Source organism: Lutra lutra, chromosome 4 (genome assembly GCF_902655055.1).
Source record: "Lutra lutra chromosome 4, mLutLut1.2, whole genome shotgun sequence".
Taxonomy (NCBI): Eukaryota; Metazoa; Chordata; class Mammalia; order Carnivora; family Mustelidae; genus Lutra; species Lutra lutra.
In genome coordinates this window covers 173,032,141-173,048,024 of record NC_062281.1, presented here as the reverse complement: position 1 = coordinate 173,048,024, position 15,884 = coordinate 173,032,141, and the positions used below count along the sequence as shown (strand labels likewise).

The following is a 15,884-nucleotide window of genomic DNA, read 5'->3' as shown; positions in this document are numbered from 1 at the left end:
TGGTTGTCCTTCAAAGAGTTTCATCTAGGGGCACCTGGGTGGCTCAGTGGGTTAAGCCTCTGCCTTCGGCTCAGGTCATGATCTCAGGGTCCTGGGATCGAATCCCAGATCGGGCTCTCTGCTTGGCAGGGAGCCTGCTTCCTCCTCTCTCTCTCTCTGCTTGCCTCTCTGCCTACTTGTGAGCTCTCTCTGTCAAATAAATAAAATCTTTAAAAAAAAAAAGAGTTTCATCTAAGTTGTTAAATTTATTAGCATGAAGTTAATAACATTACCTTATTACTTTTTATGTATCTATTTATTTATGTGTGTTTATTTATTTTAAAGATTTTTATTTATTTATTTAGAGAAAACCAGTATGCAGTTAGGGACGGGAGAAAGGGAGAGAGAGAATCCCAAGTAGACTGCTCTGAGCACAGAGCCTGAGGGAGGGTGGCTGGGCTTGATCTCATGATTGGGAGATCATGCCCTGAGCGGAAGTCCGGAGTCAGACCGTTAACCGACAGAGTCACCCAGGTGCCCCGCCTTCTACATGGTATTCTGCAGTGATGTCATCTTTCCCATTTTGGTATCGGTAATTTGTGTTTTCTCTCTTCTGGCTCTCAGGCTGGCTCTCAGTCTGGCTGAGTTTATAACACTATGAACACTATGATGTAATACTTCCTTAAAAAAGAACCCAGCTTTTGTTTTGCTGATTTTTCTCTATTTTTCTATTTCATTGATTTTCATTCTGATATTTATTATGTCCTTTTTTCTGCTTACTTTGAGTTTCCTTTGCTCTTTTTCTAGTTTCTTTAGATGGTTGTTGCTAAGACCATTTATTTGAGACCTTTCTTTTCTAATTTAGTAAGGGATGTTAGGAGCAAGAGGAGATAAATTCATACAGCCAGTCTGTTTCTCTGGATGCCTTGACCTTTTTTTAAAAATCAACTTTACTGAGGTATACTTTACATGCAATAAAATGTACCCATTTTAAGGGTACATTTTGCTGAGCTTTGGCAAATTTGTGCATCTGTGAAATCATCACAACAGTCGAAATTGATAGAACATTCCCACTATACCCAAAATCTCCCTTGTGCTCCATCTCAGTCATTCTTCCCCTGCCCGGCTCCTGTGCTGGGAAAGTGCTGATTTCTTTTTGGTCACTATAATTAGATTTGTCTTTTCTAGAGTTTCATATAAATGGAATCATGCAATATGTGTCCTTTTGTGTTTGGCTTCTTTTACTTGGAATAATTTTTACATATTTATCCATGTTGTATGTATCAGTAGTTCTGTAGTTTACTGTTGAATTTTTCCTTGTATTAATATACTATAGTTTAGTCATTGTTGAATGACATTTGTGCTTCTAGTCTTTGGCTGTTACGAATAAAGCATCTACGAGCATTCATATATGGGTTTTTGTATGGATGTGTGTTTTCATTTCTCCACGGTAAATAATTAGAGTAGTGGAATTGCTGAGTCATATAGTGTTTGTATAACTTTCCCCAAAGTGATCATACTATTCATTGTGAGTTTTGTATTGCAAAGGCTTAGGTTCTTTTTTATATATGCATATCTAGTTATTCTAGCACCATTTGTTGAAAAGATTATCCTTTCCATGGGTTTCTGAATTCTCTACTCTGTTCATTGGTATGCATGTCTATTCTTATGCCAACATTATACTGTCTTGATTACTATAACTTTATAGCAAGTCTTGAAATTATTTGGATTTTATAATTTTTTTTTTTTTTTATTAACTTCGAGGGGCACCTGGGTGGCTCAGTGGGTTAAAGCCTCTGCCTTCGGCTCAGGTCATGATCTCAGGGTCCTGGGATCGAGTCCCAAATCGGGCTCTCTGCTCAGTGGAGAGCCCGCTTCCTCCCCTCTCTCTCTCTCTCTCTGCCTGCCTCTCTGCCTACATGTGATCTCTCTCTGTCGAATAAATAAATAAAATCTTTTAAAAAAAAAATTCAAAAAAAATTAACTTCAGCTTGTCAGTTTGTTCAAAAACACCTTTTGGGTATTTCATTGGGATTGTATTGAATCTATAATAGATCATTTTGGGGAGAACTGACATCATAACAATACTGAGCCTTCTAATCTGTGAACAGGATATATTTCCACTTATTTATTGCCTTGTTAATTTCTGTCAGTAACATTTTATACTTTTTATTGTACAAATCTTGCACGTATTTTGTTAATTCATTCATCGATATCTCAGTGCTTTTTATAATTTAATGAACTGTCCCACCCATAAGTGTAGTCACCATCGGTCAATGTACAATATTACTAAAATATTATTTACAGTGTTCTGTATGCTGTACTTTTCATTTCCGTGACTTACTGATTTCATAACTGGAAGTTTGTACTTCTTAATTTCCTTTATCTATTTCACCCATTCCCCCTATCTTCCTGCTAGCAACCACCAGTTTGTTCTTTGTATTTAAGAGTTTGAGTCTTTTTTGTTGTTTCTGTTCATTTGTTTTGTTTTTTAGATTCCACATATAAGCGAACTCATGATATTGTCCTCTTACTTCACTTAATATTAGACCACCTAGGCCCATCCATGTTGTTGCAGATGATAAGATCTCATTCTTTTTTATGGCCAACTAATATTCAAGAGAGAGTGTGTGTGTGTATATGTATCACATCTCCTTTATCCATCTATTATAGACAGTTTGGTTGCTTCCATGTCTTGGCTATTGTAAATAATGTTGAAATAAACATAGGGGTGCGTATATATTTTCAAATTAGTGTTTTTGCTTTCTTTGGGTAAATACCCAGAAGTGGAATACTGGATCATATGGTATATCTAATTTTAATTTTTTGAGGAACCTCCAGTACTGTTTTCCATAGTGGCTGCACCATTTTGCATTCCCAACAGTAGTCCACAAAGGTTCCCTTTTCTCCACATCCTCACCAATACTTGTTATTTTTTGTTGTTTTGGTACTGGCCATTCTGACTATGTGAAGTGATACTCATTGTGGTTTTGATACTTGGTAACTTTTTAATAAATCCCTTAGGGGGGCGCCTGGGTGGCTCAGTGGGTTAAAGCCACTGCCTTCGGCTCAGGTCATGATCCCAGGGTCCTGGGATCGAGCCCCACATCGGGCTCTCTGCTCAGCGGGGAGCCTGCTTCCCTTCCTTTCTCTCTGCCTGCCTCTCTGCCTACTTGTGATCTGTCTGTCAAATAAATAAATAAAATCTTTAAAATAAATAAATAAATAAATAAATCCCTTAGGGTTTTCTGCTTTAACATGATGCTCTCTCCAAATAAGGATAGTTTATTTTTTCCTTCCAATCTGTAGGCCTTTTGTTTCTTTTTCTTGCCTTGCTGCACTGGCTAAGACCTATAGTACATTAAGTAGGATATTAACTGTAGGTTTATCATAGATACCCTTTATCAGGTTTGAGGAAGTTCCCCTTCTGTTCTTAGGTTGGGAGAGTTTATAGCATGAATGAGTGGTGAATATTGTCTGTTGAATTTTCTGCAGTTATTTAGAAGGTCATATAGTATTTCAGCTTATTCTATAATGTGGTGTGTTACATTTATTGATTTTTGACTCTTAGGCTAACTTGCATTCCTAGGATACACTCACTGTCCTTACTGAATTATCCTTAATTAAGTTTGCTAATATTTTTAATAGTTTTTATGTCTTATTTGTCTTGTTTATAAGAAGTTTTGATTTTTAGTTTTTCTTGTATTGTTCTCTAAGTATCATGGTAGTACTGACTTCATAAAATGAGTAGGGAAGTGTTCTTTCAGTTTATGTAGGATTGGTATTATTTCTTCCTTTAAATGTGTGATAGAATTTATCAGTGAAGCCATCTAACCCTGGAGGGGTTTTTGTTGTTGTTGTTGTTGTTTTTGTTTTGTTTTTTTCAGAATTTCTTTGAGTCCATTTCAGTAATTTCTGTCTTACAAGGAATTTGCCCATTTTATCTAAGTTCATTATTTTATTGGCATAAAATTATTCATAATGGTCCTTTATTATCTCTTTAGTTATTATAGGATCTGTAGTGATGGTCACTGTTTCATTTCTAATATTGGTAATTTGTCTTTTTTTTTTTCTTGGACGATCTAGTTAAATTTTATCAGTTTTATGGATTTTTTTCTTGCCCCCAAAGCAAATTTTTAGTTTCATATTTCTTTTTTTTTTTCTTTTTTTTTTTTTTTAAAGATTTTATTTATTTAGTTGACAGAGAGAGATCACAAGCAGGCAGAGAGGCAGGCAGAGAGAGAGGAGGAAGCAGGCTCCCCGCTGAGCAGAGAGCCCGATGTGGGGCTCGATCCCAGGACCCTGAGATCATGACCTGAGCCGAAGGCAGAGGCTTAACCCACTGAGCCACCCAGGCGCCCCTAGTTTCATATTTCTGTATTATTTTTGGCTATTACATTTTTATTCTTTTCTCCACTTTGTTGTTTCTTTTCTTCTATGTACTTTGGGTTTAATTTGCTCTTCTAGTTTTTTTTTTTAAGATTTTATTTATTTATTTGACAGACAGAGATCACAAGTAAGCAGAGAGTCAGGCAGAGAGGAGGAAGCAGGCTCCCCACTGAGCAGAGCCCCATCCCAGGACTCTGGGATCATGACCTGAGCTGAAGGCAGAGCCTTAACCCACTGAGCCACCCAGGTGCCCCTCTTCTAGCTTTTTAATGTGGAAGGTTACATCCCTGTTCTGAGATCTATTTTCTGTAAGCATCTTTTTTTTTTTTTTTAAGATTTTATGTTGAGGGCACCTGGGTGGCTCAGTGGGTTAAAGCCTCTGCCTTCGGCTAGATCATGATCCCAGGGTCCTGGGATCAAGCCCCACATCGGGCTGTCTGCTCCGCAGGGAGCCTGCTTCCTCCTCTCTCTCTCTGCCTGCCTCTCTGCCTACTTGTGATCTCTGTCTGTCAAATAAATAAAATCTTTAAAAAAAAAAAAAAGATTTTATGTTGAGAGAGTGCACGTGAGCACAGGGGGGGAGGGGCAGAGGAAGAAGCAGACTCCTTGCTGAGTGGGGGACACCCCCCCCCCCCGCCCACCCAGCCTCTGTGCAGGGTTCAGTCCCAGGACTGAGATCATGACCTGAACCAAAAGCAGACACTTAACTGAGCCACCCAAGTGCCCCTTCTATAAGCATTTAAAGCTACAGGTTTTCCTATAAATGCTGCTTAGGTGCATCCCACAGATTTTGATATATTTTCATTTTCATTTGGCTCAGAGCAATTTCTGTTTTCCCTTGTGATTACTTCTTTGACTTATGGGTTATTTAGAAGTGTGTTATTTAATTTCCAAACATTTGGGAGTTTTCATATACCTTACTATTTTAGCTTAATTCTATTGTGGTCAGAGAATATTCTTGATAATGACTTCCATTCTTTAAAATGTACTGAGACTTATTTTTATAGACCAGCATATGGTATGTTTGGTGAATGTTCCATGTGCACTTGAAAGTGTATATTCTGATGTTGATGGAGTGTTCTATACATTTCAGTGAGGTTTTATATGTTGCTGGTGGTGTTCAGTTCTATATCCTTACAGATTTTCTGACTAAAAGAGGAGTGTTCATATCTCCACTCTAATTGTGGATTTTCCTGTTTCTCCTTTCACTTCTGTCAGTTTTTGCCTCTTGTATTTTAAAACTCTGCTATTGGATGCATACACTTTTAGGAATATTATATCCTCTTGATCATTTGTCCCCTTTTATCATTATGAACTTTTTTTTTACTCTTAGTAACATTCAGTATTTACATTCTTTTTTTTTTTTCTTAAAGATTTTCTTTATTTATTTGACAGATTGCAAGTAGTCAGAGAAGCAGGTAGAGAGAGAGGGGGAAGCAGACTCCCCGCTGAGCAGAGAGCCCGATTCAGGGCTCGATCCCAGGATGCTGGGATCATGGCCTGAGCCAAAGGCAGAGGCTTTAATCCACTGAGCCACCCAGGCACCCCCAGTATTTACATTCTTAGTAATAATTCTGTTTGAGAGTCTATTTTGTCTCATTTATGTAGCCAATCCAGCCTTCTTTTCATTACTGTGTACATGATAGATTTTTATTTTTATTTTATTTTATTTAATTTATTTATTTTTAAAGATTTTATTTATTTATTTGACAGAGATCACAAGTAGGCAGAGAGGCAGGCAGAGAGAGAGAGGAGGAAGCAGGCTCCCTGCCGAGCAGAGGGCCCAATGTGGGACTCGATCCCAGGACCCTGAGATCATGTCCTGAGCCCAAGGCAGAGGCTTAACCCACTGAACCACCCAGGCGCCCCATGATAGGTTTTTAAAAAATCTTTTTACTTAAAGGCCACCTGGGTGGCTCAGTGGGTTAAGCCTCTGCCTTGGGCTCAGGACATGATCTCAGGGTCCTGGGATCAAGGTCCGCATCTGGCTCTCTGCTCAGCGGGGAGCCTGCTTCTCCCTCTCTCTCTGCCTGCCTCTCTGCCAACTTGTGATCTCTCTCTCTGTCAAATAAATAAAATCTTTTTTAAAAAATCTTTTTACTTTTAATCTATCCATATCTTTGTGTTCTAAAGTGGATGTCTTGGGGCACCTCAGTTGGTTAAGTGTGGGACCCTTGATTTCAGCTGAGGACATGATCTCAGGGTTGTGAGATGGAGCATCTCCTTGGGCTCAGGTGCTGGGTGTGGAACCTACTTAAGATTTTTCTCTCTTCCGGGGCGCCTGGGTGGCTCAGTGGGTTAAAGCCTCTGCCTTGGGCTCAGGTCATGGTCCCAGGGTCCTGGGATGGAGCCCCGCATCGGGTTCTCTGTTTGGCGGAGAGCCTGCTTCTCCCTCTCTCTCTGTTTGACTCTCTGCCTACTTGTGATCTCTATCAAATAAATAAATTTTTAAAAAATATTAAAAAAAAAAAGATTTTTCTCTCTTCCTCTTTCACTCTCTTTGCCTCTCCCCACTCCCTCTCTAAAAAAATTAGTAATAATAATAAAATTAAGTGGATGTCTTGTGGACACTATATAATTGAATGTAGCTCTTCTTTTTTCCAATCTTATATAATCTCAGTGTGTTAATTTGTTAGTCCAGTCAGTATGGGTGGTTTTAAATCTACCATCTTATTACTTGTTTTCTATTTGCTTATCTGTTCATCTGTTCTTTGGGTCTTCTTTCATTTTTCCTGGTCTTTTTTTTTTTTTTTTTTTTTAAGATTTTGTTTATTTGAGAGAGGTCACAAGTAGACAGAGAGAGGCAGGCAGAGAGGGGGAAGCAGGCTCCCTGCTGAGCAGAGAGGATTCGGGGGCAGCCGATCCCAGGACCCTGGGATTATGACCTGAGCTGAAGGCAGAGGTTTTAACCCATTGAGCCACCCAGGCGCCCGTGGTCTTTTATTTATTTATTTCTTTTTTTAAGTATTTTTTAGTATTGCATTTTATCTCCATGCTTGATTTATTACCTATACCTCTTTGTTTTATTTTTAGTGCTTGTTAGAGAGTAGTAGTTCTCAAAGTTTTTACTCTCAGGACCCATTTACACTCTTAGAAATTCAGGACCCCAAAGTTTTTGTTGGCGTGGATTACATCTATCTGTACTCAATCATATTAAAAGTTAGAACTGAGGGGCACCTGGGTGGCTCAGTGGGTTAAAGCCTCTGCCTTTAGGGTCCTGGGATCGAGCCCCCAAATCGGGCTCTCTGCTCAGCAGGGAGCCTGCTTCCTCCTCTCTCTCTCTGCCTGCCTCTCTGCCTACTTGTAATCTCTGTCTGTCAAATAAATAAATCAATCTTTTTTTTTTTTAAAGTTAGAACTGAAAAATTGTTTATTTATTAATATATTTAAAAATAGACTCATTGCATGTTAACATAAATAATATGTTCTTATTAAAAATAACTTTTTTTTAAAAAGTAATCTCTGTGTGCAACATTGGGCTTGAACTCACAACCCCGGAGATCAAGAGTGGCAGACTTCACTGACTGATCCAGCCAGGGGCCTCTAAAAATAACTTTTTTTTTTTTAAAGGAGGGTAGGAGTAGAGGGAGAAAGAAAGTACAGAGCCCGAGATAGGGCTTCATCTCACAACCCTGAGATCATGACCCAAGCCAAGATCAAGAGTCCAAACGCTTAACTGACTGAACCACCCAGCTGCCCCTAAAAATAACTTTTTTAAAACAAAACCAAAAATTTGGGGAGACGAATGGCATTGAATTAGATTTTTGCAAATCTCTGTTAATGCCTGGCTTAATAGAAGCCTGCTAGATCCTTATATGTGGTTCTATACTCTGTGTCATGTCATATAGCTTCTTGAGAATTCCATGGTACACTTGAGAGAATGCAAGTGGAAAGCACAAATAACATCTTAGTGTTGTGAAAATAATCTTGACTTTTAAAGCCTCAGAAGGGGGTGGAGGGACTCCCAGGGACTCTTGAACACACCTTGAGAACTGTGATTCTGTTGTTTGCAATATGGATCTTTAACCTCCCAGTCCACCTTCAAATAATACACCACTTAGCATATAATACAAGGCCCTAATTAACAATACACTTCCAAATCTCCATTCTGGTTTTTTTTTTTTTTTTAAGTTTATTTATTGATTTAAGTAATCTATACACTCGATGTGGGGCTCGAACTCACGACCCGAGGATCAAGGGTTTAGTGCTCTTCTGACTGAGCCAGCCAGGTACCCCTCCATTCTGTTTTTTATGCTATTGTTTGTATATTTTTTACGTATACATATATGTTGAAGCCTTCAACGCACTAAAGTTATCTTTTAAAGTTTTTTTTTAAATGAGGAAAAGTCTATTTACTCACATATTTACCATTTTCAGTGCCCTTGATTGTTCATCTGTTATTTTCCTTTTTCCTGATGAATTTTTAGTTTCTTGTAGTGCAGGCTTGCTGGCAATAAAGTCTCTCTGCTTTTGTTTTATTTACAAAGTGTTTGTTTTACCTTCATTTTAAACTTTTTGTTTTGAAAAATTATAGACTCAGAGACTCACAAGAAGTTTCTGGGTTCACCGCAGTGGTTTCCCTTCTGTCAAGAATCACAGTTCTGAACAGTCTGAAAACAGTTGTTTCATATATTTTGCCCAATTTCTAGTTGCCTCCAGTGGGAGGTGAGCCCATTCATCATGCCTAGAAGTAGAAGTCTCACTTTGATTGTTAATGGAGATCACAGGCTGCAGTGGTTCTATACATTCTGCTTCTGCACTTGGCATTGCTGTTGAGGATGTTCATAAGTCACTCACTAGCCCCCATCTAATACCTCACTTCAGAAATGAGCTAAATAATATATATAATGATATATATAATACACTAATTTTTATATATATATATATATATATATATATATATATATATATATAAAACAATAATGCCTATTTCTTCTGTTTTTTTGCCCTGTCTGCAAGGAAAATCAGTCAAGATTTGCACTAGATCATTGCAGTTTTGTTGACCTAGAGGTGACACATTTGCATTCTTGTTTTCCACTTAATCTTTTTTCCTTTTTATTCCTATTAATGTATTTATAAAAGCAGTAGCCTGCACCCCTATAAGCACATTTTTTTCTCTCTTTCCCTCTTCATTCATTTCTCTGAGTTAGGTATTTTTTTAATTGCAAGGAATAGAGACCTTGTGATTGCCTTTAAGTAACTGAGTTTAAGGATTTACAGAAGATCAGACAACAACATAGCCAGTTCTTATAGTAAAAAGAATCAGCCATAGATCCATGCTCCATGTCCCCTCAGAAATGGGTGCCTCTGTTACCTATTCAGGTTTTCCTTGCTGAGTTAATGATTCTCATACTTCTAATCTTTCTCTGTGACCAGTGCTTCTGCTGCTCTCTCTTAGCTGTCTCACGTGTGTCCGTTCTCTCTTTGAGTCCTGCCTGTGTGCTTTTCTCTCTCATTCTCATTACTAAAGCTCGCAGTCACATTCCGAAGGAGAGTATCTGATTTATTCACTTAATGACCTGTTGGTGCCAGGCCAGCTCATGGGTCATGAGTCATCGGAAAGATTCTCTGTTCATGGGTCTTGTGCCACACTTAATTGAACAGGGTCACGTGCAAAGTATGGTGACCTCTAAAACCTGGCAGAAGGGCCACTGGTAGAGCACGTGTTCAGCATCTTCCATTCTTCCTCCTTAACAGTCGATTGACCTAACTTATTAGGGACAGTTATTAGACTGAATTGTCCCCAAAACTAGTCAGCTACATATTTATAGATTAAGGTTTAGATGAATTGCTTATCTCATTCCTGTAATGTTTTTTTTTTCCTCTTTCATTCTTAGATGAATTTCATTCTTAGGCACAAAACAAAGGACAGTCTTTGCCACCTTTTAGCCACAACTTAAAATAAACCCATGGTACTGATTGTTGGTCCAAGAAAGCCCATCTGTTAGAGACTGTGAAGAGAAAATTCAAACATTTCCATTCTTGTTAGCATCTCTAAATTTGGCAGAAGAGATAGGAGCCATGAGCTGAAATAAGGTTTTTGGATTATTAGCTCCACCTGGGTTTGAATCCTGGCTTTCCCATTTACAAGATGATAGATGAGTATCTTTTTTAAGCTTCAGTTTAATCATGAATAAAATGGAGATCATGGTATTTGCCTTGTGTGGTGGTTAGGATTAGATGATAGGATGAATACAAAGCATTTAGCAAAGTGCCTGGCACATAATACATGCTTGATGTAGATCATTAAGTCTTACTAAAAAAGGTTACCCTAGTCCATCAGTAAGTTCTTAGTGCTAAGGAAAAGTAACATTTCTTGGTGCATGAGCTGAGATCTGATCATTGAGCCCTTGTTCACTCAGCACTGTGCGCCGTACCAACTGTATACAAGAGACCTACTGTGATGTGATTCTTGCCTTCTCATCCCCACTATGATATGTCAGTCCTGGAAAAATTTTTAAGGAAATTCAACTCGATGATGGTATTAATACTGTTAGAATTCAGGCTGTTACTAACTGTGTGACCTTGGGCAGATTGTTTCTCTGTCTTCATCTGTGAAATGGAAAACCTCAGAGGATTACCATAACAATGAACAAATGAGTTAATGTATGTAAAGCTCATAGGATACTGTCTGATGGCAGCGGTAAGTGCTATATTTAAGTTTCTTCTGCTAGATTATGACTCCTAGCAGATTAATACTTGAAGCCTCCTTGGGCTTAATCGACCAGGTTTTTTTGTTTGTTTGTTTTTCTTTTTCAACCCTTTGAGTTTAAAGTGAATAGGTTTCTTTGTAGGTGGCGTATAGTATATCTTTAGCCTCCATCATCAGGGCAATTTTATAGGATCTAGCTGGTAAGAGATGAGTGAGCTGAAGGACATGGTCTGTAGATAATCTTGTTTTCATTTTGAGATTGGATACCATAATATCTTATCTTGCCAGCCCTCCTTTGGTGATGCTTTGGCAGGAAAAACATATCTCAAAAGTCCTACAAAGCTGGTTTTTCCCCCTCACTGAAATGTTTTTTTTGCAGACCTAAAACGATTGGGGTGCTCGTTAATGTGAATGTAGGATATGGGAAAGGCAATTTGATTTGAGACCTTTGATTTTAACTCAATAGGCAAGGGATTTTCTAATCTAAAGCTACTTCCCTTCTTAAAGGAAAAATTATTTTCTGATTTGTATTTTCTTCTCAAGAAGTGAGATTAGGGACGCCTGGGTGGCTCAGTTGGTTGGACGACTGCCTTCGGCTCAGGTCATGATCCTGGAGTCCCGGGATCGAGTCCCGCATCGGGCTCCCAGCTCCACGGGGAGTCTGCTTCTCTCTCTGACCTTCTCCTAGCTCATGCTCTCTCTCACTGTCTCTCTCTCAAATAAATAATAAATAAAATCTTAAAAAAAAAAAAAAAAGAAGTGAGATTAAGGGGCACCTGGGTAGCTTGGTTGGTTAAGTGACTGCCTTTAGCTCAGGTCATGATCCTGGAATCCCAGGATCAAGTTCTCCATTGGGCTCCCTGCTCAGCAGGGAGGCTGCGTCACCCTCTGACCTTCACCCCTCTCATGGTCTCTCTCTCTCTCCTATCCTCTCTCTCTCAAATAAAATCTTTAAAAAAAGAAAAAGAAAAAAGTGAGATTAATGTTTTTTTTTCCCACATTAGTGAGATTGAACATCTTTTCATTATGTTTATTGATCATTTGTATTACTTTCTGAATTGCTTATTCATGTCCTTTGACCTCTTGTTTATGAGGAGATAACTCCTGTAGAGTGAGGACATTAAAACTTCACCAGATATGTTTCAGATGTATTTTTCATTTTGTCATTTGTCTTCTTTTACCCTTGGGTATACTTTTTTAGCTGCACAGAAGCTTGTAATGAATCTATGTTTTTCCTGAAGAGTATCCTCTCGTTATGGATAGAGAATTTCTGCTGAGTGCTATGAAACATGTCATAGTATATGTGTAGACTGATCCACTTAATAAACATTTTTCCTTACAGAATGGTGATTGATTGTCATATGATTCGAAGAGTCTTTGCAAACTGACGTAGGTGTGAGGCTCTAATGCCGTAGCAATAGCCAGCACATACTGTGCAACAGCTTTGTGTCAGGCACTATACTGAGTCTTGTATGTACTGTGTTCCTAATGTTCAGCTTCATGCTAGATAGTATTATTGTCTGGGTTTCATAGATGAGTCAGGTGGGCCTAGAAGAAGTCAAATGATTTGCCCAGGATCACAGAGGTGGTTAGTGGCTGAATTGGAATTTTAATTTAAGTTTGTCTGACTTCAAAGTATATACTTTCTCTACAAAGCTCAACTACTTAAGGCCTCCAATAAGTTAGACTGGTCCTTAAAGTTAAGTAAATATCTTTTACCAGAACCGGAAAAAATGGTCCGTAGCCCGGTTCAACTGCTTTTGGTTTCTGAGCGCATAGTGGAGAAGATACTGAGCTGTGTGTGTGCTAGGTAAAAGAAAAGTCTCTACTGTCCAGGGCATTGGTTTTCAAGGTGTGGTTTCCAGGCCAGCAGCATCAGCATCACTTGGGCATTTCTTAGAAATGCAAAATCTCAGGTTCCACTGGAGACCTACAGAATCAGAAACTCTGGGGTTGGGGCCCAGTAATCTGTTTTATAATACTTCTGCTGATTATGATGCATGTTAAAATTTGAGACTCACTGGTCTGGGGAAGTTATTTTATTCTCTCTAATCATAATTTTTGTTTTTGCAAGTTTCAACCTAAGTCTCAGCCCTGAAGTGCAAAATTAACATTATCAGATGATGGCAAAAGTATGGAGTCAGACAGGAGCCAGTTTTGAGTTTGGTTTATTGAGCATTTAAGGCAAGTCCACCTCCCTGAGCCATAATTTCCACTTTCCAAAAAGATGTTAATAACATCTGTCTCCATATGAGATTTCTTTTCTTTTTTTTAGAATTAGGTAAGATAGTATATAAAGTGCATAGCACCTTGCCAGGCTCCCAGGTGCTTGAGAAATTGCCTCCAGCAATTTTTCTTATTTAGCAAAAAGCCCCCATCTGCCTTCTGTTCTCAGCCTCTCTCGTTTCTTGAACGTATTTTGCTGTCTTGTATCTCTGGGCCTTTGTATTAGCTATGTCTTTTGGATACCTGCACCCCCCCCCCCCCGCCCCCTTACCTCACTAACTTCTAGACATCTTTTTGATCCCTGCTTCCGGTTTACCCCCCCTGTAGAGGGCTTTCTCAAACCCCCGCCCTCCAGTCTCTGTGCTCACACAGGAACCTGTGTTTCTCTGGTCATTGCACTTACTGCAAGTTTTGGAGTTGCCTCTCTCCTATATAAACTTCATGAGCGCAGATACAGCATCTTGTCTACCACCATATTCTAGAGATAGTAAACTTCCTCATGCATTGTAGGAGCTAATGAGTGTTGAATGAATAATGGTGGCTGTCATTATTGCTGCTCCATCATCATCATCGTCGTCGTCATCATCATCTGAGAGCAAGCTCCCCTCCCTGGCTTATAGTTTTTGTGCTGACTGTTTGTGATAATCATAGATAGTCTTAGGACCAGTGCCTGTTCTCTCTTGCCCTGAAAGCACGTGCTTTGACGTAGGCTGACATGGAAGTTCACTGAGCTGCTTCCTAACCACGATCCCTCTGTGTCACAGGTGCCTTGGGGGAACTGTATGCCCTGATGGGTCAAGTTCATCACATGCAGAACCCAAAGTGGCAACATCCTTCAGACCTCACCATGAGGTAAGTGGGTGATTAGGAGGAGGAGGAAAAGGGTAGAATTCGGCTGTAGGAAGAATGTTAAAGGAAGTTGGGTTGTGATTATTGTTTAGTTCCAAAGGTAGGGAAAGAAACAGGAGAGTATAATGAAATAAGAACTAAGCTGAGGGCCGCCTGGGTCGCCCAGTCAGTTAAGCGGCTACCTTTGGCTCAGGTCATGATCCCAGAGTCCTGGAATTGAGCCCCGCATCAGGCTCCCTGCTCAGCGGGGAGCCTGCTTCCCCCTCTCCCTCTGCCTGCTGCTCTGCCTACCTGTGCTCTCTATCTGCTACCTATCTCTCTGTCAAATAAATGAATAAAATGCTTAAAAAAAAAAAAAAACTGAGCTGAAATCCAGGAAATGTGGGGTCCAGTATTAGCTTTGCAGTTTGTAACTCAGCTGTATGATTTTGATCAAGTCATGCCACTTCTTTGGTCCTCACATCACTAAAACTAATATGTTGGACTAATTGATGTCAAAGGGACTTTCTATTCTGGAATCTTCTGGATTCTTGATGTAGTGTGGTTTTACAGATTTATTCAGTTACTTTGATCCAGTTACTGAGAAACCTTGGAGTCATCTTTGACTCCTTTCTCACCCCATATTTTCAGCCCATTAGCAAATCCCATAAGCTCTGCATACAAAATATGTCCAAAACCTGACCATTTCTCATCATTTTCACTTAGACTATTGCAAGTCTCCTAAATGGTCTCCCTGCTTCTGCCTTTGCCTGCCATTCTTAACTCAGCAGCCAAAGAGGTTCAGATTCTCTTCTTTGCTCAGAATTTTCCAGTGGCTTCCCATCCTCACCATTCCCCATAAGGACCATGGCCAGGGCTGATGTGGTTAGCTCACTGACCTCACACCTACTACTCTTCCCCTTGCTCATTCTGCACTAATCACATGGACTTCCTTGTTTGTTCTTTAATTTGACTAGCCTTCTTTTTTCCCTTTTATTTATTTGATAGACAGAGATCACAAGTAGGCAGGCAGGCAGAGAGACAGAGCGGGAAGCAGGCTCCCCGCTGAGCAGAGAGCCCGATTCGGGGCTTGATCCCAGGACCCTGAGGTCGTGACTTGAGCTGAAGGCAGAGGCTCAACCCTCTGAGCCACCTAGGTGCCATGCTATTTTTCAAATATGGCACACATGCTTCCACTTCAGGGCCTTTATACTCAGTGTTTCCCCTATAGTTGCCAAAATCATAGCAGGTCTCAGAAAGACAGGGCAATATGATGGGTATTAGATGAATCCTAGAGACAGACAGGTGTGAATTCAAATCCAGGCTTTTCTACTTACTCCACTTTATGACCTTGGACAAGTTATTTAACCTGAGACTCAGTTTCCTAACCAGTACAAGATATTAATGAGAGTGCTTTTCTGATAAGATTGTTATTAGCATTAAACAAAGTGAAGTATTGGAAGAATTCAGCAAGTATTTCTTATAGGGCTAGATAAATGTCATAAAATGTTATAGTTATTTTCAACTCTGGCTACTGACAATGCCTGTGGAGATGTCTAAAAATACAGATGTCCAGGCGCTGCCTTCAGAGGATTCAAAGTCATTAAGTTAGGGGGTGGGAGCAAGAATCTTTACTTTTAAAAAGCTTCCCAGGGGGTTATTAGGAACAGCTGGAGTTGAGAATGAGATCAAATTATCTCAGAGGGTCTTATTCAGAACCCTAGCCTAAAAGACTAGGGTGATTAAAGGAGAAGCTCAAGAAGCTTTACTTTGAGTCCTTGCTATTAATTATTCAGTCTCTAAACTTGCA

At 39.5% G+C, this 15,884-nt stretch overlaps 1 protein-coding gene across 8 annotated transcripts in view; it reads left to right on the top strand.

The window, feature by feature from the left end:
* Positions 1–15,884, top strand: part of S100PBP (S100P binding protein) — a 40,788-nt gene that overhangs the window by 21,538 nt on the left and 3,366 nt on the right. For all 8 annotated transcript variants that reach the window (XM_047727813.1, XM_047727814.1, XM_047727811.1 and 5 more), the window contains one exon: positions 14,011–14,098. In XM_047727813.1, coding sequence (XP_047583769.1) covers positions 14,011–14,098 — 88 coding nt within the window. Of the gene's footprint in view, positions 1–14,010; positions 14,099–15,884 lie in introns of those variants that run through there.